Here is a 22849-nt window from a genome sequence, read left to right as displayed (position 1 = left end):
TAATAATTATTTTATATATTTTAGTTAATAAATAATTTTATCATATATGTATTTTTTGACACATTTTTATTAATAATAATTCATCTATGGTCATTAATGTTTATTATAAATCAAGTCACTAAGAAGAATATAACATGCAATCAATATTTTAGCAAGTTTTATAATCAATTTAATAATTGATGGATTAAATAAGCTAATTCTAAAGTTTCAATAAAAATTTTCATTTTTTAAAACAAATTTTCATCATTTTTTATAGTTTTTTTTTATCAATATTCGATATTTTCTGATATTTCCATAAAAAATTTTGTATTTTAAACTCTCAATATTTTCATCGATATCGATTTTTGAGTTTTACTTGCCATCTATTTATATATATATATATATATGTGTATATATATATATATATATATTTATTTCACATATTAACTCATAGAGTTCTTGAATAGTTTTATTCAAAAGTACTGTAAATGGTTATTTATATTTCTCATATGGTAAAAGATTTTTACTAGGCCACAATTTTACTAAAGATTCTCTTAAAACATTTTTAATGGATATGTAAATTGGAAAAATAAATATATCACAAATGTTTTATGAAGGATACTTTAAATAGATTGTTCTACAAATGTAATGTCTAAATAAATAACAAGCTGATATAATTAAAACATTGTCAGTGTTAATATCTATTTTCAAATAATTTTGTTAAACATTATAAAAATTTTTAAAAATAAATTTTTTTAAAAAAATTATTTTTTAAAACAAAATTAATAAAATTAATAATTATAAATAAATTTTGTATTATAAAATAATTTAAAAATTCATTGTATGTTACATCATATAAATTTTTTAAAAAAATATTAATTTTTATATTATATAAAAAAACAATTGACATTTGTCATTTAGTAATGGGTTACTAAACGATAACAAATACCATTTTTTTTTTTTTTGTTTTTTCAAACCGTTGGAAGGAGTGATTGTTAAATAAAACGAATTTGAATCAAATTCGATAAGTTGTCTTTTATTTTATTTGTGGGATTGGACTTTGGGGTAGGTGTTAAAAAGACGAAATAGACAATCAAGGAGGTGAAACAATAAAAGCCCACCCGTCCCTCAAAGTCATCTTGTGAGACCCACATAGGCCAATAGCATGTTGTGACTTGTGAGGTTCAAAAGCAATCAGCTTTCGGTGCCCCCCTCCACAAATCACGTCGTTTGATACCCTTTACACGAACTCCAACACTATATCATGAACTCCTTTTTTACCCTCCAATAATCAAGAAAATCAAAGCCACAAATTCCATTCGATTTTGTTTTTTCCCCTTGTACAAAGATGACTCAAAATATAATCGAAAATGCCATGAAACATATCCCAATTGCTACATGCTAGTAATATAGGTATCAGCGTACAAGCTAGTGTTTAATTAAGCTAAAATATTATGTATAACCTTGTTTGTATTTGCGAAAGAGGTCCTCAGTTTTGGCATTTCTAAAAGCACAACAACCTAACAAATAAACACAGATCAAACCAATAAGAGCCATAAGCAATATGATATCAGCTCTCCTCCATTCTTTCTTAAGATTTGCAAGCAATCCTGCTTTGCATGAATCGCAGTTGTAGCATAGCTGTGTCTGTTCGTTGCTCCATGCAAGGCAATCCATGTCGGCAGCCGTGTTTATCGGACTTATCCAGTATGTTGGATTCACAAACGTGTATCCACACTCCGTTGGTGGTTTACAGCATCCTGACTGTTAAACACACAAAAAACCAAAAAAACTAAAAAAGTAAATAGGAAAAAAAAGATAAAGATGAGGAATATTTTGGATAATGTATAGATTAAGAAAATATGCTAATATACTTGGTTTTTAATCTGTCTAGATTGATTTTTTATATTCTATATGCTTTAATTAAAAGCATTGGCTAGTGATGGTTCTTACTCTAGGAATAATTTCCATCTACCATGCCCCACGTGGGGTTTTATGTCTTTGACAGAATTTTCTTCTCTAAAGAAGGAAAATGAAGATGGGGGACATAAATGTCATTTTTGGGTATTATTTAGGTAATAATATATTTCTAGCTTTTTTTCTTCTTTTCCTTCTAAGAACATGGAAATTTTTGTATCCCATTAGAAACATAAATTCTGTTTTGCTAGCTAGGCCCCATGGTCAAGCTTATGTTGGATGTAGATAATATTTTGCTGAAGGAAAACTGAACTTTTACATGGATTACATGTAATTTAGACACTTAAAAATTAAATTACTGATAGAAATATTTTTATCTATCAGGGTTTCCACTAATATAACCATACATATTCAACATCAAGTTGAAAACTATACTAAGAACTTTGAGATATATATATATATATATATATATACATATATATATATATATGCTAACCTGTAATGGGGTAAGGTGAAAAATTAAATTACTGATAGAAATATTTTTATCTATCAGGGTTTCCACTAATATAACCATACATATTCAATATCAAGTTGAAAATTATACTAAGAACTTTGAGATATTTATATATATATATATATATATATATATATGCTAACCTGTAATGGGGTAAGGTGAGCATTAAAGAAATCCTGAGCCATACGATAACTCTGGTTCAACTCAGCACACAAACTTGTTGAACTAAGACATGTTCTTATACGATCCCATTTATAAGAACTTCTCACTCTACGTTGAAGCCAACCAGAAAAATCTTCCAGATTATATTCCAAGTAACTCCGGCTCGGCTCAATATGTCCATGGCCTCTAATGGTGACCATGTAGATGAAAACCACTAAACAAGCAAGCAAGATTATGAGAACAATCATTGCAACTAGGTAGAGTATGAGAAGCCATGGGATTCTCCAAAAAGCTCCTACAAATCCTGCCAGAGCCACAACCAAGATTAAAACACCTAAAATTATTACAGGCCACTGCAAGATCTTCACACAAGAATTGTCAGGTTCTGTTGAAAGCCAGATTCCGGCACCGATGACTGGGATAGAGAGGAGCATGGCAACGAAGTTGATAGCTCCGATGACATTGTTGCTTAGTGCCATTTTTTTTTTTTTTTTTCGGTGAAGAAGTGTTTTGGAGATCTTTGTATGTTTTTTGAGTTTGTTTCAAATAGTGGAAAATGAAAAAAAAGAGAATATAGGGGTGGGAGAGTAAAGGAGATAGAAGGTTTTTGTGTTATGGAAAACCCACACTTTTTTGTTCCTTACCTTGGATCCATGAAAACTATTACCCTAAAGTAACATTGTGATAATTTTTTTTTTAATATATTTTTTTGAAAGCGTGTTGTTGATCTTTTTGATCTAAGTGCTTTTGGGGGTTCCACTTTTTGAAAAGGAGGAACATTTGTACAGGAATGAGGAAGAAAATAAAGGACAAGTTGGCTACAAGCAACTAATAGGGTGTTTGTTTATCATGTAAATGAAGAAAATGAAGGACAAATTAGCTGCAAGCGACTAATAGGGTGTTGGTTTATCATGTAAAGAAGAAAATAAAGGACAAGTTACCTGCAAGCAACTAATAGGGTGTTGGTTTATCATGTAAATACAAAGAAGAAAGAAGTTATATGTCCTGATGTGATTAGCCATATTTCCAAACATCCAAAGATTTTTGGCTCGTTTCCCCATAAATCCTTGAAAATCTTCACTTGAGAAAACGAATTGAAGTTTCAATGTGAAACCGTCCTCGCTCAATAATCAATATTGCTAGGAAATATAATCCTAAAGTGTTGAAATATGTCTGTTCCCTGGCTCGTACATCCTCTCAAGTGAAATTGAATTTATATTTTATAATTTTGCTGCCATAAGCATGGACTCTGTACCATAATGTGAGCATCGAAAATTTATTGATGCTGAAAAATTAATAAATGTGAAACTTTGAGCGTCAAAAGATGCTGACCTCATACGTGGTGCTGCTCCACACATTTCATAGCGGGAGTGTATATATATATATATATATAAATTTTGAAAATAGAAGAATTCAAATATAGAATATCACTCGAAAAAACATAGAAAAATAATAAAATATATAAATACATATTTTGAAATATTAAAACTATGTTTAATTGCATTTTAGTGCTCAGCTCAGTTCTTTGGCTAAATTATATTGGATTTTTTAAATTTAAAATATTCTAATTTAGGATCTAAATTTACAGTTTTTTATATTAGTTTAATCTTTAAATTGATTAATAAAAAATTGACTTTGTACATTACATATGACCCAAATTTTTAAAAAAAGAAGAAAAAAAAGTCCCCTTTTTTTATACCATAAAAAAGAAAGCCTCAAGTAGAAAGGAGGGAAGGAAAAATCAAGGAGAGAAGTGGAGAAAATTGAATCCAAATGAACTCGATATCAAAGGTTTGTATCATTTTGAAGTTCTCATGTAAACGTTTGATAATAGTGTTTGATAAGACTGGAGATGATAGTCCGTTGGTTTTATCCTCCCCCACTTCCTTCATTCTTGTTCTTTCTCTGAGTTTTATGACTCTTTTTCTCTTCTTCTTCCTTTTTTTTTTTTTTTGTTTCAAAAAAAAAAAAAAAAGGGTAAGTTTACCAGTTATTTTTCATCGGTCAATTTAGGGATTGGACTAATTGTTAAATAATTTGTAAATTGAGAGGTCAAATTTAAATGTTTTAAATTGGAAAGGTCAATATAAAGTTTGGCCGAAATAAATCATATTAAAATGCAATTAATTTTAAGAACTATTTTGACAAATATAATTAAACTTATCACTTTTCAATTAATAGACATGACTTGTCAAATAATAAAACTTTAACTATTTTTCATATCCTATTGTATTGAAATGAGCTGCAGGTGGTTTGATCCCGCCACTGTGCTTTGTTTTTACAAGTGTGAAGTGTGATGAAATCAGAAAAAGCAATGCTACAGGTATTGATTTTTTTGTTTTTTAATCAAAATTTTAATAACTAATTATATGATAGATTTTTAATGGTATTAAATAATATTAAATTAATATTATTTTATATATATGGATAGTTAAATTATTTAAAATTTATCAAATAATAGAAATCAAAATTTTAGTAAAAATATTTGATCACTTTATATTTATCCAATCAGAAAATACTTCCAAATATATTCATTAGAATTTGGTAAACGTTATTTGAATTTTTTCTTCCTAGATGCAAGATACGAAAGGTCTAAGGGCGATTATTAGGAATTATTATGATAAAAAATTGAAAGTAATTTTCAAAAATTATCTAATTAATGTCTTTTTAAATTATTAAGTAAGAAAATTTTCGGGAACAAAATAATTAAAAAGTAATTTTATATTTCGTTACCAAACAGTATATAAAGCAGTTTTATAGGTATATAAAAAAAGTAGTAAATCCGAAATTGCAACTTCAAATCGTATAGCTAAATGCCAAATGATAGAATTCCATATTAATAAGAACACTTGATATCTAAGGACACTAATCACAAATTAATAAGAATAATAATATAAACATAATCTAATTTAGATATATTTATTTATTGATAATGTTTATCAAATATATATACTACTATTTGATTGGTTAACATGTTTATATAGAATAAATAGATTTTTAAATTGATAAATGTTATTAAGTATAAATCAATTAAATAATAATCTGGTTAACATGTTTATATAGAATAAATAGATTTTTAAATTGATAAATGTTATTAAGTATAAATCAATTAAATAATAATCTTTTAGTGAATAAATTGATATATTAAATAATACATACAATATTATTAAATTAATTAACTTCTAAATCATTTAAAAACTATAGATGTGATAATTGAATTTCCTTTTATTAAGCTAATATGTTTGATAGCGCCTTGTACTTTGGTCTTTTATACTATAAAATAAAAGAAAAAAGGAAAAAGAAAGAAAATTCCCCTTTGATCTCATATACTATAAAAACCCCCTTTGTTACCTTATCCCCCTAAATTTATCTTTGCCTTTTCATTCTATTTATTTAAATTTATCTTTTTCTTTTCATTCTATTTATGTAGTTTCAACTTCGACGAATTTATTGTCCAAAAAAAAAAAAAAATTAGACGAATTTAATTACATTAGTCATGTTCGTTCCATAAAAATTGAATAAAAATATTATTAAATTAAGAGATAAAGATGAAATGTAGAAATGAAAAAAGTTTAATTTTTTTTAGAAAATTAAGGTTTATTTTAGCTTTAATTTTTCAATTTATTGTTTTTATGTGTTATGAAAATTATGCGTGGACAACGAATTGAAATTAAAAAAGAATTATTCGGTGAATACTGAAATTTGAAATAAATAAATAAATAAATAAATAATTGATAGAGGAAGGCATGCAAAAAAATAAAAAATAAAATCGTTCAAATTGACAATTATATCCATCGAAGATAACAGCCTCCCTTATCGTATTCTTCTTCTACTTATCTTCGGCTCTCCACAACAATGGCGGCACTGGAAGCTACGCTCTCCCTCTGCCCAGTCTACTCTTCTTCTTCTTCTTCCGCTAAATTCCCGAAACCATTCCTCTACTCCTTGAAGTTCCATAATTCCATCTCTGCGCCTCCACTTTCCCACAATTTGCTTTTTCATCCTTCCCTGCCCATTACAAATAGCCCATCGAGAAAACTCTGCTTTGAGCTATGCTCGGCGGTCCAGGAAATTGTAACAGAGGAAAAATCTGAAAAAACCCAAGAATCAAATCAGAAGAAAAAGCTTTTCGTGGTCAATTTGCCATGGTCACTCACTGTTGTGGACATCAAGAACCTATTTGGAGAATGTGGAACTGTCGTGGACGTTGAGGTTCTGTTTTTTGAGACTCTCTAAGTTCATTGTTCTTTTTTTTTTTTTTTTTTTTTTCCCAATATAATGTAAATTTTGAATGTTGGGTTTAGTTGTACTTGTTGAATTTTTTAGATTATAAAGCAAAAAGGTGGAAGGAGCAGAGGCTTTGCCTTTGTGACAATGGCTTCTGGGGAAGAAGCTCAAGCTGTCATAGATAAATTTCACTCTCAAGTAAGTTGTTTTATGTTTATGGTACGGTATTTTTCTGATTGTTATTTATCTTTTGGTTCTATGTCATATGGGTTTAATTTAAATAAGTAACATGTGAGGCTTAAACTAAGAAGCTTTTTAATGGTGCATGGCTATAATACTGAAAGCTTTATTATTATTATTTTTTCCTTTACTTGAATATTGTATTCATTTCTAAGCTATATTGATTTTTCCTTCATTTTTTTTTTAATTTAATTTAATTTAATTTAATTTTTTATTTTTGAAAGAAAGTATTTCATATGTTCTGCAAAACTCGTACCAAGATTTTGGTGGCTTTTTATGTACTTTTGGCCATTTATTTCTGTTTATGACCATATTTTTCTACTTAGCTTTTAGAACAACCAATTGTTAGTGTTCTTTAATCAAGTCTAATTGGATCAAGTTGCTGCCTATACTTCACTGCATTTTCTTCATCGCCTCATAACCAAGGATTATTTAAAATGTGGAATTAGGAAAGTTTTGGAAGTTTCAGGTTCGATATGGAATAAGAAAAGAATATTCTGTTGCATTTGAGGTGGCATGTATGCAGTCATGAAGAAAAAGTTTGAACTACTTGAAGTGGCCATATGGCTCATATGGATGAAATCACATTTTTTGGTTCTGAATTCTTTTTTTTTTTATTTGGACTTGATCTTATTGCATGTTGAACCTCAATGAATTAGTTTTTGAATCTATATATGATGTTTAGATATAGGAAAAGACCTTTAAAATTGAAATTTGATTTCTCATTGTTCATTATGATTCTTAAAATGAGACAAATTTGTTGCAGGAAGTTTCAGGTAGAGCTATAAGGATTGAGTTTGCGAAACGATTCAAGAAACCTTCTCCTCCACGTCCTCCTGGTCCTCAACCAGGAGAGACAAGGCATAAACTATATGTGTCTAATCTTGAATGGAAAGTAAGATCAAGCCATCTCAGAGAATTTTTCTCTACAAATTTTAATCCGGTTGCAGCCCGGGTTGTCTTTGATGCCCCTTCAGGAAAATCTGCGGGGTATGGATTTGTCTCTTTTGCCACGAGAGAGGAAGCTGAGGAAGCAATATCCACCTTGGATGGAAAGGTAAGCAAATATAGACTGTTCTTGCTAGCTTTCCTTGCTTTTTTGTTCAACTGCTTTACTTAGGCTTGGGTAGTGCTTGTTGAGTTTAATGGCTCGAATGCAATGCATTAAGCATTCTTCTTACAGTAATATCAATGGTTGCAGTATCATTATACCGTTAGAAAATAATAATTCTAGCCTATACCCTTTTACTGTACTTGTTTGTTTATAGTGTGTCAGATGAACAGATGACCTCATTGATATTGTCAATTAAAATTGTGGTTGTTTTTCATAAATATGCTGGATTGTTTTATACATTCTGTTACTGATGTACATGGAGGGTGGAAATCACAATACGCCTTGTTCAAGTCCTAGCTTTTGGCCGTTTATAGCTGCTTCTTGTTGTGTCTTCTAGATACATGCTTCTAGAATTGCTGTTAATTTATCAATACATTGACCTCATTGTTTCCTATTATGTTAGAAGGGAATTCCATTAGTTAATGAATCCTTAAACATATTGAGTGGTGGTACTGGTGGATTGTATACAACTGTTTTGTGTGGAAAAATATTTCAACCGTATTTCTTTTGCAGGAATTGATGGGCAGACCACTTCGCCTGAAATTCAGTGAGAAAAACACTGACAAATCTGAAAACCAAAAGGAAGAGCAAGATCAGCCTGAAGAATCATAGGTCCAAATAGATTCTTTTGTCTATCTCTATTAATTGTTTGCAGATATGAATAGAAACAAGGCAGAAGCAGAAATTTTGACCTCAATTGACCATATAAGAGTGGAAGAATTTCACTGTACGTAATTTGTACATTTGTGTTGGGTCTCTCTTCTTTTATTCTCTATGTGCTATGAGTACTTTTCTTTATGTTTTTCAGTTCTACATGCCCCTTATTAAACTACTTAAAATTCTCGATATACATGCTTCCAACTTGAGTTATTATAGAAAGACATTATTTATGCTGTAAATTTGTTTGATTATATTAGATTAGATTTATATATTTGTGTTTCTTCCTGTTGACTGACTTGAAGCCTGATTTACAACCTCATAATAGCGGATTGTTTACTTTTCAGGCAACCAAATAACACTGTTAAAATGTATTTATTTATTAGGAGGCAAACTATTCACTAATGCAAATTTTGATAGACTATGGTTATAAAAGAAAAGTAAAGACGTCTCAACATAAGGGGACAAATAATGACATCCAATCTAGGTTATTTGGGCTCACAGTTATATGAGAAAGGATTTATTTTATTGAAGCTAATATTGAAAAATGTTAGACTAAAAGGGATTGTTAATTGCGAATCCCTGTTGGAAGAAGGAAAGCATATATACCCATTGTCAGGCAATAGGGATGGCTGTTGATATCTGGAAAGATGTTTGCTTTAGGTACCTTTTATTTGGGGGCTTCAGACCTACATAGAAAGGACTGAGGAGTCCGGGGCTAATTTGGGGTAGATTTCATTTTTGCCTCTATTCACCAGGAAACTGTTGAAATTGTTTTGTTGGAGGATCTTGTTCACTATAATATTCCTGATATCTTGAAGATAATCAGATTCTTTTCCTAAACAAAGATCCATAACTGGTAACTTAAACTTATGTGTAAAGTCAGCCTAGCATATCAAACTTTCCGTTTTGTCTCTGATCCCAATAGGTTTTTGTGAGCGAATGTCCAAAGAAATCAATGTCACACATTGTTATGTTGATAGTCTTTGTATTTGGAAATTCCTACTTGTCACTATGTTAAAATGATACAAGCTGGCTGTCCTCTTGGTGGGCTAGAGAAAGTAAGCACCTGAAAGTGTCAAATTTCTAGAAATTTGCCTTGTTCCTTCACTGTATAATTTTTACTGTATAAGATTCTTTGTTGATAAGATTCTTTCTTGGGCAAGTTTCTTTATGCAATTCAGTTAGCTTTCCATGTGTCTGGAGGGGGTAAAACTAGGTTGGTAGCACATGAGAGAATGATCTCCTTTTTCACTCTTCCTATTAGCTATTCTGTGTACTTCCCTCTTGTGGGTTCTCTTGATAAATAAGGTAGGTTTGATATGTGGGGACTGAGTTTCTGGGTAGCTAAGTTGTAATGATATGTAAAGAGTTACATATCCCATAATATGCACATGAAGTTGGTTCCTAAAGTTGAGTGCTAACACAATTCCTTCTCTTTTACAGCACACATTATCTTTATCTGCAAAGGAAACAAACCAAAAGCACGTCACGTTATGTTTACAGCTTTTGTCGCGAATGTTAATGATTGTGTTGAAAGTTAGTTTTCATTGTATGCATAACAAATCTCTCTCTCTCTCTCTATATATATATATATACATATATATATTTATATATATACATATATTAAGAACTTTAAAGGAACATCGTGTCCTTCCTCATCGCAAACCTGTTCCTTCACAAATCTGTTTATTCAGTTTCATGTTCACTACTACGTTTGTTTTTATTTTTTTATTTTATATATATATATTCATCTTTTCATAATCGAATCTTGGACAAATTTTTATCTGGTATTTTCATTTGCGCGCATATCTTTAAGATGATGTGCATTGTCTAGGATAAAAATTTTTTTTTGTCCAAATTGTCTGCACTGAAGAAAAATTATGTATATATAAACTATCTTCGAGACTTCCCAATTTATAATGGATAATGTGGTAATGTGATAAAGTTGTATAGATAACACCTCAATTAATAATTTAACACAAAAAATTTAGCTGAAGATGTGGCAATCTTAACATTTGTCATGTTGCCGATGGTTTTCAGGAGATTAATACATGGAATTAGTTATATCTGCATACATTAGGAGTGGAAGATGGGACTTCATGTATATGTGTCAAGTAATAAAAGAAAGAAGATAGGACTTCATGTATATGTGTCAAGTGATAAAAGAAAGTGGTTGACAAAGAAAAGGTGTAGACATGACTTCAATTTAAGCATTTTTAACTTCCACCAAATTAATAGACAGTGGCATATATTCTATCAGCAATACTTAAAACTTTGGTATTTTTTTCATTTATGATAAGCTAAACCTTAAGTGCATGTGGATCCTATTCTTTGATCTACTTTTTGTTAGCAATATCAAAATGTTGTGAGGGTATTAAAAGATTAGTTGATTTGGAGAGAATGGACAAGACAGAAACTAGAGAAAATAAAAGCTAACCAAAGTTTGTCGGCAGTGTATTTGTAGGCTTGATTTAATGATAAAATCACAGAGAATATACTCAGAGAGTAAGATTCAAACCTCTCTCAAGTTGTAATAAAAGAAAAAAAAAAAATATATATATATATATATATTGTAGGCAGTTATTTGTTAAAGAGATGAGTGATAACTTTAAGCTCTTCATATTCACATGACTAGAGAAAGTTTCTTAATTGTCTAAAAACTACCTTAATTTACTAATCTATCATTCCGTTAGTAATTTCCTACTTCAACTAGCTTTGCTCAGAAGATATTCTGAGACTGAGGGAAATTGGCTGCTGATAGTTTTTGGTTGAATACACTTTCTGGGATTTGTGTAACCCTAAAGCTTTGTGCTCTGTCATCTAGATTTCCTTATTACAAAGTGGGATAATCTTTAATTTACCAAATCCTTTATCAAAGTATTTAGTCCAAAAAACTTTCTTAAATTGAGAGAAAGAGATGCTGGCTCTCGAAGAGAATATATGCCCAACTCAAGTGGAATTAAAGGTCGTTTATTGAGACCCACCAGAACGTACTTCCTTGCATTGAGATCTGACAAAAAGACAATGAAGTTTTGTATTCTCTTGATTAATTATATATATATATATATATATGTATATATATACATATATAGTATATGGACAAAAATAATATGATGAGAAATTTGAAAAAAAGAATTATGAAATTTAGCATTCAACTGTCAAATCTTATGATTTTTGTAATTTGATAATTGTATATAACTGTCCTTTACAGTTCTTTTCTATAAGTTATTTCTATATCAAAATCGCGTGTATATATATATATATATATATATAAATATATATGAGGGTTTAGAACTCAGAAAAATAATTTTGGCTGGCAATTTCGATGGTTTCACAAGGATCATTACAAATGTGGTAGACGATCTTCTAGACAGCCTAACCGCTGACGTGGATGGGAGATATAATCTTGGGGTTTTTATTTTGTTTTAGTTTTACTTAATTTTACCATGTTTACGTAACGCACAGGTTTTTGACTGAGGTTGCTTGTTGATAAAGATTATTTTATGGTTATCCTTTATCTTATTTCATTTTTCTTTTTATCGAGGAATATGATGACCAAATTTACCTTTAAAAGTTATTGAGACACATGGTCTTAATATGGTCTACGAAGGCAGAGACTTTAATGAACTTTTTTGTCAGCAGAGCATCTTTTTTTATGTCCTTTGATTTTATCATATCAGCTAGAAAAAGAAAAATAATCCTTTGAATCTCTCTTGCAAAAATTGCACTTCCAAATATTGGTAGACCTAAATTGACGGCCACAATTTTCCTGTTTAACTTTTCTTTTGGGGTGATGTAAGTATAACCAGGTCAATATATATCAAGTTTTTTACACTTGTCTCTAAAAGTATAGAATTAATTGAGGTATATATCCTCCATTATGCTGACCAGTGACCCAACTGCAACTGGCTTATACAATAATAAAAGCATTGATTACTTTATTGAATTCCCAACCAACATCTCCACCTTAGTCAACAAACCATTATCTCGATAAAAGATTGGAAAAAAATAAAGAAAAAGAGATGAACAGCAAAAGAAAAGAAAAAAAGAATACCCATCAGCCCCCCTTTCTCATCTTCTCTGTCTTTGCTTTGCTTTCTTTTCCATGTAAGCTCCTTCGGGTTCTCTACAAAGAAATTTACAATGCTGTTGGACCTGGCTTTTCTCTCATACTTCCTTCCCTTCTCGTAACATAACCCAGAATAATCCAAAAATACCAATTTTCATTGAAGGAAGAGAAAAAAAAAAAAAAAAAAAAAAGAAATCCTGTGTGTGTCCACTCCAAATAACAATACTTTCTTCAGGTAATTTCTTGTATGAGTTTCTTTGTCCCACTTATAGCATTGTTTTTTTATTATACCCAATCATCTTTGCATCACTTTCATAATTTCTCTCTGTAGCTTGACAACCAAGTTGCTCAACTTTTCCCAATTTTTGTTTTCTTTATCAATTTTCTTTATATTCTCTGAGAATTCATTGACTTATAAGTGCTAGTGGGAGAAGAGAGTGACAAAATGATTCCAAGTGTATTAAGTTTTTTTATTTTTTCGTAATAGATGCTTTTAGAGCATTCATGGGGTCTCTAGGCAGTCCAAAAACATGGGTTCCATACACAAGCAGCAAAGATTGTTCTCAAGGTTTCTGTAGTTTATACTGTCCTCAATGGTGTTACATAATCTTCCCTCCACCACCCCCTTTAGATTTCCCTGAGGACAATTCACCACCAAATTTCTCTCCTCTTGTTATTGCCATTATTGGCATTTTGGCTAGCGCTTTCCTTCTGGTAAGCTATTACACCATAATATCAAAATACTGTGGCAACAACACAGACCGCTCAACAAGAAGAGAAAATCATGATCTGGATCAACAAGAGATGGAAGATGACCACAGCCCTTCTCTCCATGAGCCTTGGCATATCGAAACCACCGGCTTAGACGAGGCTCTGATCAAGTCCATAGCAGCTTGTAAGTACAAGAAAGGTGATGGTCTTGTTGATGGAACAGATTGCTCTGTTTGTCTGAGTGAGTTTAAAGAAGATGATACTATTAGGCTTTTGCCTAAATGCAGTCATGCTTTTCATCTTCCTTGCATTGATACTTGGCTTAGATCTCACTCCAACTGCCCTTTGTGCCGAGCTAACATTGTTGCTTTCGCTCCTTCTTCGCTGCTTCCTCTGCCTCAGCTCGGAGAGATTAATCCTTCCAATTATAATGAATCATCAATGGATGAAAGTCGAAGAGCTAATGAAAATGTAGTTGTGGTAGTGGACACTGAAAGGGGTGGTGGTGGTGGTGGTGGTGAGGAAATGGATTGTCTTGGTGATCAAGTTAACGTTTCGAAGAATCCATTTCGTGCTTTTAGTGATTTGGGAAATTCGGAAGAGAGGGATATCATAATTGAGATTAGAGATGAAAGATATCAGAGTGTTAGAAGGTCGGTTTCGATGGATCATCCAACTCAAAACCGTGTTTTGGTTGCTGATATTCTGTGTAGGAATGAAAATGAAGATGAAGATGTTGATGAAGAAGAATATGGGTCAAGTGATGGTGCTTGTTCTTCCAAAGTTCCGGTGGCCGGAGAAATCGGAAAAGCTGGCCGGAGAAGAGGTGTTTTGCATTGTGTGATGAGTCCTGTTGCTATGAAGAGATCGTTTTCTAGTGGAAGATTCTTCCTTACCAAGCCTGGAAGAGCACGTCACCCAATTATTCCTCACTGAAAACAACTTTCCATGAAAAAAAAAAAAAAAAAAAAGATTTTGATGAGAAATTGTTTACATTCACTCAATATTACTGATCCTATAGAAAATTTGTCACTGCAAGTGAATTGTGTTCCTTTGTGGAATTGAAGAGGGTCGATGCTTTACAAACTTTTGCTTAATTTCTTCCATTTAGTTTTGTCTTTAAAATTTGGTTTTGTTTATAGAGAAATCATCTATTATGCTCTATTAGGTAACTTATGTTATCGTTTGGAATCCAATTACATATAATTCGTGATTTATTATTAGTAAAAATTTACTATGCATCTAACATATATGTCTAATACATACTTTTTCTTAGCTTATATACAGGGTTCTTATATGGTTGGTAAATATTATCACACACCCAATAGTTTGATTCTATATTGTGGAGGGTGAGAAAACTATTTCATCCTGTCCCATCATTTTTTTGGTACGTATGTAATATTGCCAATTTCTTTTCCCTATCAAGACGTGAACAAGGTGGTGGTGACAGAATTTGATAAGAGGGTGAAGGATTTGCCTGCTCTATTGGAATGGTGGGGCCCAGAGTGGAAGGCCAACAAGGCCTACAATTGTCAATATGATTGGGCCACAGAAGTGAATATTCTATTAGTCCAGATACATCAGATCGGGTTGGTTCAACTGCAACTTTGTTTTGGTTAATCATGAAAGAGGGAAATCCGAAATCGTACACGAAATAAAATGCCAATTTAGAATGATTGTATTTACAGGGTTAGATGGACAAAACTTTGCATTAGATTCATTGTGGTCTCGTTCACATTGTTATCACTTGGAGGTCTTAGACAAGGCCCTCTAAACCATTGTTTTCTTATTTTATTCTGTAATTTCATTTTTCATTTTTTTTTTTTTTTGGGGAAACTGTAATTTCATATTATAGTAGACTTTGATTAGTGCCACTTCATTCGAGTAAAGCCATTTTGTTTCATCTTTATGTTGGGGGCCACTTGTGGGTTTATTTTCCCTCTTTTTATTTTTTATTTTTCTTGTTTATATAAAAGCTAGATACAGATGGTTTGAAAGACAAAGGTTTCGGTGCGGATGAAAAGCCGGAAATTAATGCAACCATACTTATTAGTACTTCACTTTTTTAGTTTCCCAAAGTAATTATTTCATAGGACAACATACATTTTTTGTATTACCCGAAGAAAAATGAGACCCAAATGCACATTCTTGCATATGGGATACGTATAAAATATATATACAAAATAAAAATAAAAATAGGGTGCTGTTCAGCAAAAATTATTAACAATATAACATAGGAGCTCATCCATATGATATAAGGAGTATTATGTATATGCATGTAACTTTTTCTGGCTGTGAATCACTGTTTTTCTGCTCTGTTGATGTTTCTTGCTTGCCCAATGCCGTATTGTTACAATTGATTCGGGATAGTGAAGCTCAGGCCGCCACCTGAATTGGGGCCCTTGTTTGGCTCTCTTTTTGGGTTTTCAATGAAATCCCATTACTCAGCACAAAAATAAAATAAAATTAAAAATTAAAAAAAAAATGCATGTAACGTTTTTGCAAAGACTATCTAATAATAAAGCACTGTTAATTTCCTATACAATGATTTTAAATTTTAATTTTTCTATCCTCAATACATATATATATATATATATATATATATATATATTATAAATTTTCACTTCAAAACTGTTATGATGTAAATTATTGATCTTTCTTATCAACTCTTTGGTGTTTAAGAGTTGAGATTTTTTAAAAAAATTTTTTTTTTTTTGAAGTTTAAATGAATTCATATAAAATTCATATAAGATTCAGTTGTCCTTATTAGAGGTTTAATATATCACTATACTCATAAAATCTAAAAAATATATTTTTAAGTCCTTATCTTTAAATAATCCTAAAATTAATAATAAAAATGTAGATAGTAAATCTATTAGACTTTTATGTTGCATATAAAATTTAATAGGTAAAGATATTATAAAGAATTCATGAACGAGAGAAAGGCTTCTATGTGTCTACCCACATAATTCAAACATGACATCACTTAAATATTTTTTAAATTTCTTAAAAAATAAAATCTAAACAGAAAAAGAGCAATTTATAAAATATATATAGGGCTCAATATTAATAATTAATTGTGGTTGATTTAAATTTTTTTAAGGTTGATTAAAAGAATTTTTCCTGTATAAAAATTGACCATTGATATGAAATATATCTTTTTTTTTTTATACGACTCTTACAAAGATCTACCATATCAAAAGGTGTATTAATATAATTGTATGCACGACTTCTACGTCTATATTACTATGATGGACGACGTCTTTTCAGTGTTTTTGGTAAATTGACGTTTCTTCAGTTTACAATAGACAATGTTTATCAAATTACACATACTTCTAGCGAATGTTTTTTTGATCATGTAATTCTAGCACACACATATGTATATATATATATATATATATATATATATATATGCATGTATAAATCGTCCAGAAATATAGTCCAAAATCACGCACAACATATACCCTTTCATAAAAGGTTATGGGATCGATGCATAGAAACTAGTTCAAAACATGTGAATCAAACTGCATAATGCAAGCTGTCCAAAAAATAAAAGGAAAATATAAAAATAAAAAACTGCGTAATGCAAGGTATGAATGCCTTTTTTTTTTTTTTTTTTTTTTTCTTTTTCCCTTCCTTTTTTTAATTTTTATTTTAAATATTTTTCTGAATCTACTAAAGATTTGGCCATCATCTCTCGCACCCACACATTCTTCTACATTATCAGTAGGATATACATATATAAAAATATTATACATTATTGTATTGTATGCATACAATATTTTTAGGGCCCATATTTTTATATCTATGCATGTCCCTTTCCTGTTTGCAGTACAAGAAGACATAAGTCTTAATGAGAATACAGATTTATGTTTCAGAAACAAACAATACTGAAATCTAATTGAATTTTATGAATACAAACACAAGCAGATGCATCGATCCCGCAAAACACCTTTACCTGCAGCTTTTGCTTCACAACTACAAAACATTTTTGACTTTGTTCTAATGTCCACATCCACATGCAACATAATCGCCACCTTCCATCTATATATACATATATACAACCACAACATCTCAATTTAATCACATGGAGACTTCATTACATATATATCTTTATATTTTCATTGCTAGAATAAAAATAATAATAATAATAACAAATAATATATATATATATATAGATAGATAGATTATTTCTTTGGTCAGCCAACCCAACAATGTCTTTTAATTTCTTTAAAAAAGGAAAAAAAAATTGATAATTTACTCGAAAGTGATCTTAAATACATTATTTCTCGATGAGGATAATGCTATTTTATATATAGCTGCGTTATATATGCATGCACTTGGATAAAATTAACATGAATTTTAATCAAGAAGAGGGTAAACAACCAATTAATGCTGGCTCCACTGAAGAATAATTGCCAACCCATGATGATCATCAATTGCTAAATTGAACTGGGTAATCTTATTTATATATACATATATATATATATATACAATCTATCAGAAATATTTTATGTATGCTTTCCATTAATCAATACAGCTTCCTCTCATTAGGGAAACTAATTTGGAGTGTCCGAAAATTAATTAATTAGGTTGTGAAAGAAGGATGAGTTTAATTAATTCCAAGTTCTTAAATCAAAAATTAATGTACGCAATTATGTTTGTCGCTTTGCTAACCCAAAACTACCAAAAAAAAAATAAAAAAATGCAATGACTGTGAGAGATTAGAAATTAACTTTTTGTTTGCGATGTTGCGATTCTATCTAGCCAGTTTCTATGGGCAACTGGGCATCCATGTTATTGCAAGGATAATTATTGGTTGGCCAGATTAATACTAATACTACTTCTTAATTAATTTCTTGGAGGAATTTTACATGATTATATGTTATGCTAAAATGTCTCAAAGACACTAAAAGTGTCTCTACCTATGTACTCCTTTTACTGTAGATTTCTTTTCATATATAGTAGATTTATATTCATCTTTTATATCTTTAATTATAGATACGCTGAACCTGAACCACATATAGACATTATGTTATTTCTGATTAGATAGAAATTGGAATTTGAATTTGTTTAGTTATAATCATTTTAGACTTTAAAATAAAAAATAACACATACACATGAAGGATGATAATAAAAGTCAAGAACACTGTTTTTCTGTCTTATTATTAAAATTCTTATAAACACATGTTCCATGGTGCATCGTACTGTATTTACTTTAGGTCTAAAGTGTTTAACTAAAGGCTAGAAAAAAATAATATAAATATAATGTAAATTAATATGTCAGGATAATTTAGTGGTAAAAGTTATTAATTTTTAAAACAATGATCCAGTTTTAAATTTCTCTCTCAAATATAATATATATATATATAATCAATTTTTAACCTTTTTTTATTTGTAGATCTTTTTAAATGTTCGTTTTGTTTTGGTAGAATTTTAATATTTTGCTATATTTATATAAAATTTTAATATATTTTTAAATATCAATTTTAAAAGAATTTAATAGCTAATACTGATAAAAAAAAAAAAGTTTTGATGAAATATTCACCCTTATGAGAAATTGACGATACATAAATTTTTGTAGGGCTTGAACTGCTTTCATCAATAAACATCGACTTGATGGGTTTCACCAATAGACATAGCTTAATCTGCAATCACCATGAGTGATAATTTTAGATTCTGGATTCCATCAACCTAGTGCTAAAATCTCTAACCCCAATTTATAAATAAATAAAAATGGCCAATATCAAATTGCTTTTACGTAGAAGAAACCATACCCTTCTGAGCGTGAAATACCAAAAAATTAAATAAATAAAATATCCTTCGAAGAGTGGCTTGGGCCTCAGAAAGCCCATAAAGATCTACGGCCTCAATTTTCTGGTCATATTTGGTGTAAAAGTGACAATAAAAAGTTGTTATAAAGGAAAACAGAAGGAAGCCTCTTAGTGGAGTTAAGTTCATGCATTGATACATAAAACAACTTTACTGCAGAAAACAAAAATTGGGTGGCATTCTGGTGATTCCACCTCAACTCTAAGAGCATCTAGGTAAAGCAGATAAGATTTTTATCAGTACAAAGCAGCTTCCTCCTCAATTATTCTTAGCATGTGGTGAACAGCAGCTGCTATGTCGTCTACTGAAGTGAGTAAGCAACCCTCTTCAAGCTGCATTTGGAATATTCAAATTTTAAGCCAAAATTCTTTGAGATCTCATCATTACAATCAATCAATTATATACAGGGGATAGGTATAATATGGTCTATATAAAACAACTATATGATTTATAAAGTACAGATTTTTTCTGCAAACTTGGAATATACTGAGAATATTGCAGCATTTAGTTCTATGTAATAATTTTCATTCTCTTAAAACATTTTCTGTTAAATATATACAATCTCAGAACATATTAGGATTTTGAAAATTTCTTAGAGCAAATGGAATGATCTGTATTTATTTAATTAACATGCAAAAATTAATGTAAGTCTTTTTTTTTTTTTTTAAATGATAATTAATTAAATAATATCCTAAACTAAATAATGTATTAACAGTGTCACTAACCTTAACACTGACAGAGTAGAGAACTAATGCATTCATGGTAATAACATTGAGGTGGAGGATGGAGAGATTAAGTGTTTGAAAACCAGCAACCAACTTGAAGAGCTGTTTAGGGCTTCGTCGCGATAGAATTCGAAGGCTTGCATGTGTTTCTATTAAGGTTACCTCAATATCAGCTATGGCTGCTTTGGTCTTTGATGTATATTTCTTGGAGTTTTGAGACCAGGTATATTGGGGATACAAAAAAAATTGTGCAAAAGGGGGTGTTAGGAATTTTGTGTTGGCTGTAGTGGTACTACTATTACTGTTTTCTTCTTGTCCTCCAATTCCTTGTTGTATAAGTTGGAGCTTCTGAGCTTCAAGAGATTGCAAAAGATGTTCAAGTTCTTTTACAAATTCTATAGCACCACCTACTATTGAGGCTTGGTCACCCTATACAACAAAAACCCAAAAAAAATTAATAAACAATAAAAAATTATATATGATGGGAAAAAAATTGAAAAGCTGTTTTTAGTGAAATTTATTTTCTCAAGAATAATTGGCACTTTAGAGAATTTCTATGAAATTTCTGTGCAGTTTCTATACATCTAGTACTGCTTACATTTTTAATGACAAACAAACAAGGGAAAAATCTAAAGAAATAAAAAAAGGGGACAGAAAAAGTGAAACATATATAAAATTATTATTAATATTATTTTTTTCAGAAAAGCAAAACTCCTGCTTAACTTTAATCTGACTGGTTTTTTCTTTTTTTCTTTTTTTTCTGCAATTTTGCTGCACTATTCAACTTTGTGTTGCATGTTTACTAGATCATAACTAATCCCAGTCCAACTTTTCAGAAATTCTTATCCCAAAAAAATATTTTTTTTTTTTTTTTTTAAAATATGGCTTCTTTTTCTTTACTATATGCAACATTATATTAGCAAAGCTGATAATCTTCCTAAGTATATTGGACACCAAATGCTGTATTATGTTTAAACAAACAAAAAAAAAAAAAAAAAGAAAAAAAAAATACAAACCCTTTGGACATAAGATTCGGGCATAAGAGAACGCAAGACAGCAAGATGCTCATTCATCTGTTTTCTTCTGTTTCTTTCAACAGCAATGTGAGTCATCCTCTGTGTCTCAGCTTCTTCTCTGTTCTTGCAAACCCTTGGTTTTCTCTTCCTTTTCTTTCTACCCTGTGCACCCAAATTCTGTTTCATCATCAGCTGGTTACTGAATTCTGATGATGCAGCTGCATAAGATTGTCGTTTACTGCTTGGCAATGTCGTATGATTCTCCATTGTTAATGCTGCATCACCACCTTGTTGTTCTTGAGGTTTCAAACCATTCTCTAAAAGGAAAGTACTGGTTTCTGAAGAATGATAATCTAATTGAGAGCTATATGGAGCAGCACCAGCAGATAGTGTATCATAGATAATGAAGTTGAGAAGCTCATTTGAAGATAGAGCTTCTAAAGCCATTACTATTTTCAGTTTGGCATTCCCAGTTGAAAAAACTAAAAATGATTTTTTTTTTTGTTTTTTTAACTCTGTTTTCTGATTAAACCAGCTCTGTATCATAATCCATGACCAATTTATAGCAAAACCCAGTAAACAATTTTTCTATAATTTGAAAAAAAAAAGTTAAAAAAAAAAAGTTTAATTAGAAGGGTAATATTAATATAGAAGAAAAGGATATTGTGGTGCACGTGAGAGGGGGCAGAAAATTTGTGGTTTTCTGCTTAGGAAAAATGAATGGAAAAAGAAAAGAAAAGAAAAGACTTTGTAATTGTATTTCTCTCTCTTCCTTGTTTGGGGTTTTGGTTCCCGATTACACAGATTTCTGTCAAAGACTGGCAACACCTTTTTCTGCGATGGAGGAGAGAAGGGAAGAGGGGTTGTGTGGGGGGACCCAAATCTATATAGAAATATGCATACAAACAGCAGAACAAGCTGTGAAAAAAGTTACCCCTCACATTCAAATCTGTGTTGGGTCTTGCAGGAAATGACTGGCTCACGTACCCTAGATTCTCATATAAATTAGATATTAAAAATTAAATAAATAAATACAAACTAAAAATTCTAACATGTGCTTGACAACCCATTGCCATACATGTATGTCAATCTTCAACTCCATTTTGCTGCTTGGATTTGGAATTTTTTTTGATCCCCCATCTGGGACCCGTTTATCATCTGGTGGGGTACCTCAATCAAACGGTTGATTGATGTTTGTCAATGTATGATGAGGTGTTACAATTTGAATTTCTTTTTCTTTTTCTCTCTTTTTTTTTTTTTGGGGGAAAATCAAGATAATTATGGTTACCATATTCTTAATAATGATAATATAGTTAAAATAATAATAATAAAAAGGGTTTATATTGAAAATAAATGGATTTATTTTGGCACTTCCATACCCCCCATGATGATCACCAAAAGCACTAGCAAGAGGTCATTGTAATGTCAATTGTCAATCCTGTTGGTGAAAGTGAGATATCCAAGAAATGGGAGTCCCAACAATCATAACGACAAATCATGCCTAAAAGCCCATTAATCCTATATTGAGCTTCTGATAGCACCATTTGATGATTATTATTATTATTATTATTATTATTATTATTATTATTATGTGGTTAATCCCTTTTCTAATGCTCTATGTTTAAAAACTATGTTTGCCTTTCTCAAACAAGGTAGTCATTTAAGCATATTTAGTATCATGGT

At 30.5% G+C, this 22849-nt stretch overlaps 4 protein-coding genes across 7 annotated transcripts; 2 read left to right on the top strand and 2 right to left on the bottom strand.

Moving 5' to 3' along the window:
- Positions 1-1267: 1267 nt before the first annotated feature.
- LOC107430538 (protein TORNADO 2) lies at positions 1268-3515 on the bottom strand. The gene is made up of 2 exons (XM_016041380.4): positions 2554-3515; positions 1268-1743 (listed from the first exon to the last, which is right to left on the bottom strand). The coding sequence occupies exons 1-2, from the start codon at positions 3049-3051 to the stop codon at positions 1432-1434; spliced, it is 810 nt and encodes a 269-aa protein (XP_015896866.1). The 5' UTR covers positions 3052-3515; the 3' UTR covers positions 1268-1431.
- A 2838-nt stretch (positions 3516-6353) lies between these two features.
- Positions 6354-15502, top strand: LOC107430550 (RNA-binding protein CP33, chloroplastic). 4 transcript variants are annotated; one of them, XR_009639376.1, is made up of 6 exons: positions 6354-6784; positions 6899-6997; positions 7806-8096; positions 8667-8880; positions 10854-13117; positions 14881-15502. XR_009639376.1 is itself a non-coding variant. In XM_016041394.4 (4 exons), the coding sequence occupies exons 1-4, from the start codon at positions 6428-6430 to the stop codon at positions 8763-8765; spliced, it is 846 nt and encodes a 281-aa protein (XP_015896880.3). In that variant the 5' UTR covers positions 6354-6427; the 3' UTR covers positions 8766-9001. The 4 variants fall into 4 exon arrangements, 1 of the variants encoding a protein (XP_015896880.3); XR_009639375.1 differs by having other exon boundaries at positions 14870-15502; XR_001582567.4 differs by lacking the exons at positions 10854-13117; positions 14881-15502 and adding an exon at positions 10257-10454.
- LOC107430605 (RING-H2 finger protein ATL52) lies at positions 12979-14823 on the top strand. Its single transcript, XM_016041468.3, has 2 exons — positions 12979-13117; positions 13370-14823. Exon 2 carries the CDS (start codon positions 13387-13389, stop codon positions 14527-14529), a length of 1143 nt encoding a protein of 380 aa, XP_015896954.3. The 5' UTR covers positions 12979-13117; positions 13370-13386; the 3' UTR covers positions 14530-14823.
- A 3922-nt stretch (positions 15503-19424) lies between the features above and the next one.
- LOC107430556 (transcription factor bHLH71) lies at positions 19425-22160 on the bottom strand. Its single transcript, XM_016041401.4, has 3 exons — positions 21167-22160; positions 20151-20579; positions 19425-19757 (listed from the first exon to the last, which is right to left on the bottom strand). Exons 1-3 carry the CDS (start codon positions 21710-21712, stop codon positions 19662-19664), a joined length of 1071 nt encoding a protein of 356 aa, XP_015896887.2. The 5' UTR covers positions 21713-22160; the 3' UTR covers positions 19425-19661.
- Between the last annotated feature and the right edge of the window lie 689 nt (positions 22161-22849).

The sequence above is a fragment of the Ziziphus jujuba genome, chromosome 6 (assembly GCF_031755915.1).
Source record: "Ziziphus jujuba cultivar Dongzao chromosome 6, ASM3175591v1".
Taxonomy (NCBI): Eukaryota; Viridiplantae; Streptophyta; class Magnoliopsida; order Rosales; family Rhamnaceae; genus Ziziphus; species Ziziphus jujuba.
Note: the sequence above shows the minus strand (reverse complement) of the source record. Positions and strands in the feature narration are given on the sequence as shown.

Excerpts from the sequence above, each read along its gene's own strand:
- LOC107430538 (XM_016041380.4), bottom strand. The coding sequence starts at position 3,051 with ATGGCACTAAGCAACAATGTCATCGGAGCTATCAACTTCGTTGCCATG. Across the intron at positions 1,744-2,553 it reads CTCACCTTACCCCATTACAG|TCAGGATGCTGTAAACCACC; the intron begins GTTAGCATATAT and ends TGTGTTTAACAG.
- LOC107430550 (XM_016041394.4), top strand. The coding sequence starts at position 6,428 with ATGGCGGCACTGGAAGCTACGCTCTCCCTCTGCCCAGTCTACTCTTCT. Across the intron at positions 6,785-6,898 it reads GAACTGTCGTGGACGTTGAG|ATTATAAAGCAAAAAGGTGG; the intron begins GTTCTGTTTTTT and ends TGAATTTTTTAG. Across the intron at positions 6,998-7,805 it reads TAGATAAATTTCACTCTCAA|GAAGTTTCAGGTAGAGCTAT; the intron begins GTAAGTTGTTTT and ends AATTTGTTGCAG.
- LOC107430605 (XM_016041468.3), top strand. The coding sequence starts at position 13,387 with ATGGGGTCTCTAGGCAGTCCAAAAACATGGGTTCCATACACAAGCAGC.
- LOC107430556 (XM_016041401.4), bottom strand. The coding sequence starts at position 21,712 with ATGATACAGAGCTGGTTTAATCAGAAAACAGAGTTAAAAAAACAAAAA. Across the intron at positions 20,580-21,166 it reads CCGAATCTTATGTCCAAAGG|GGTGACCAAGCCTCAATAGT; the intron begins GTTTGTATTTTT and ends TTTGTTGTATAG. Across the intron at positions 19,758-20,150 it reads TCTACTCTGTCAGTGTTAAG|CTTGAAGAGGGTTGCTTACT; the intron begins GTTAGTGACACT and ends TTCCAAATGCAG.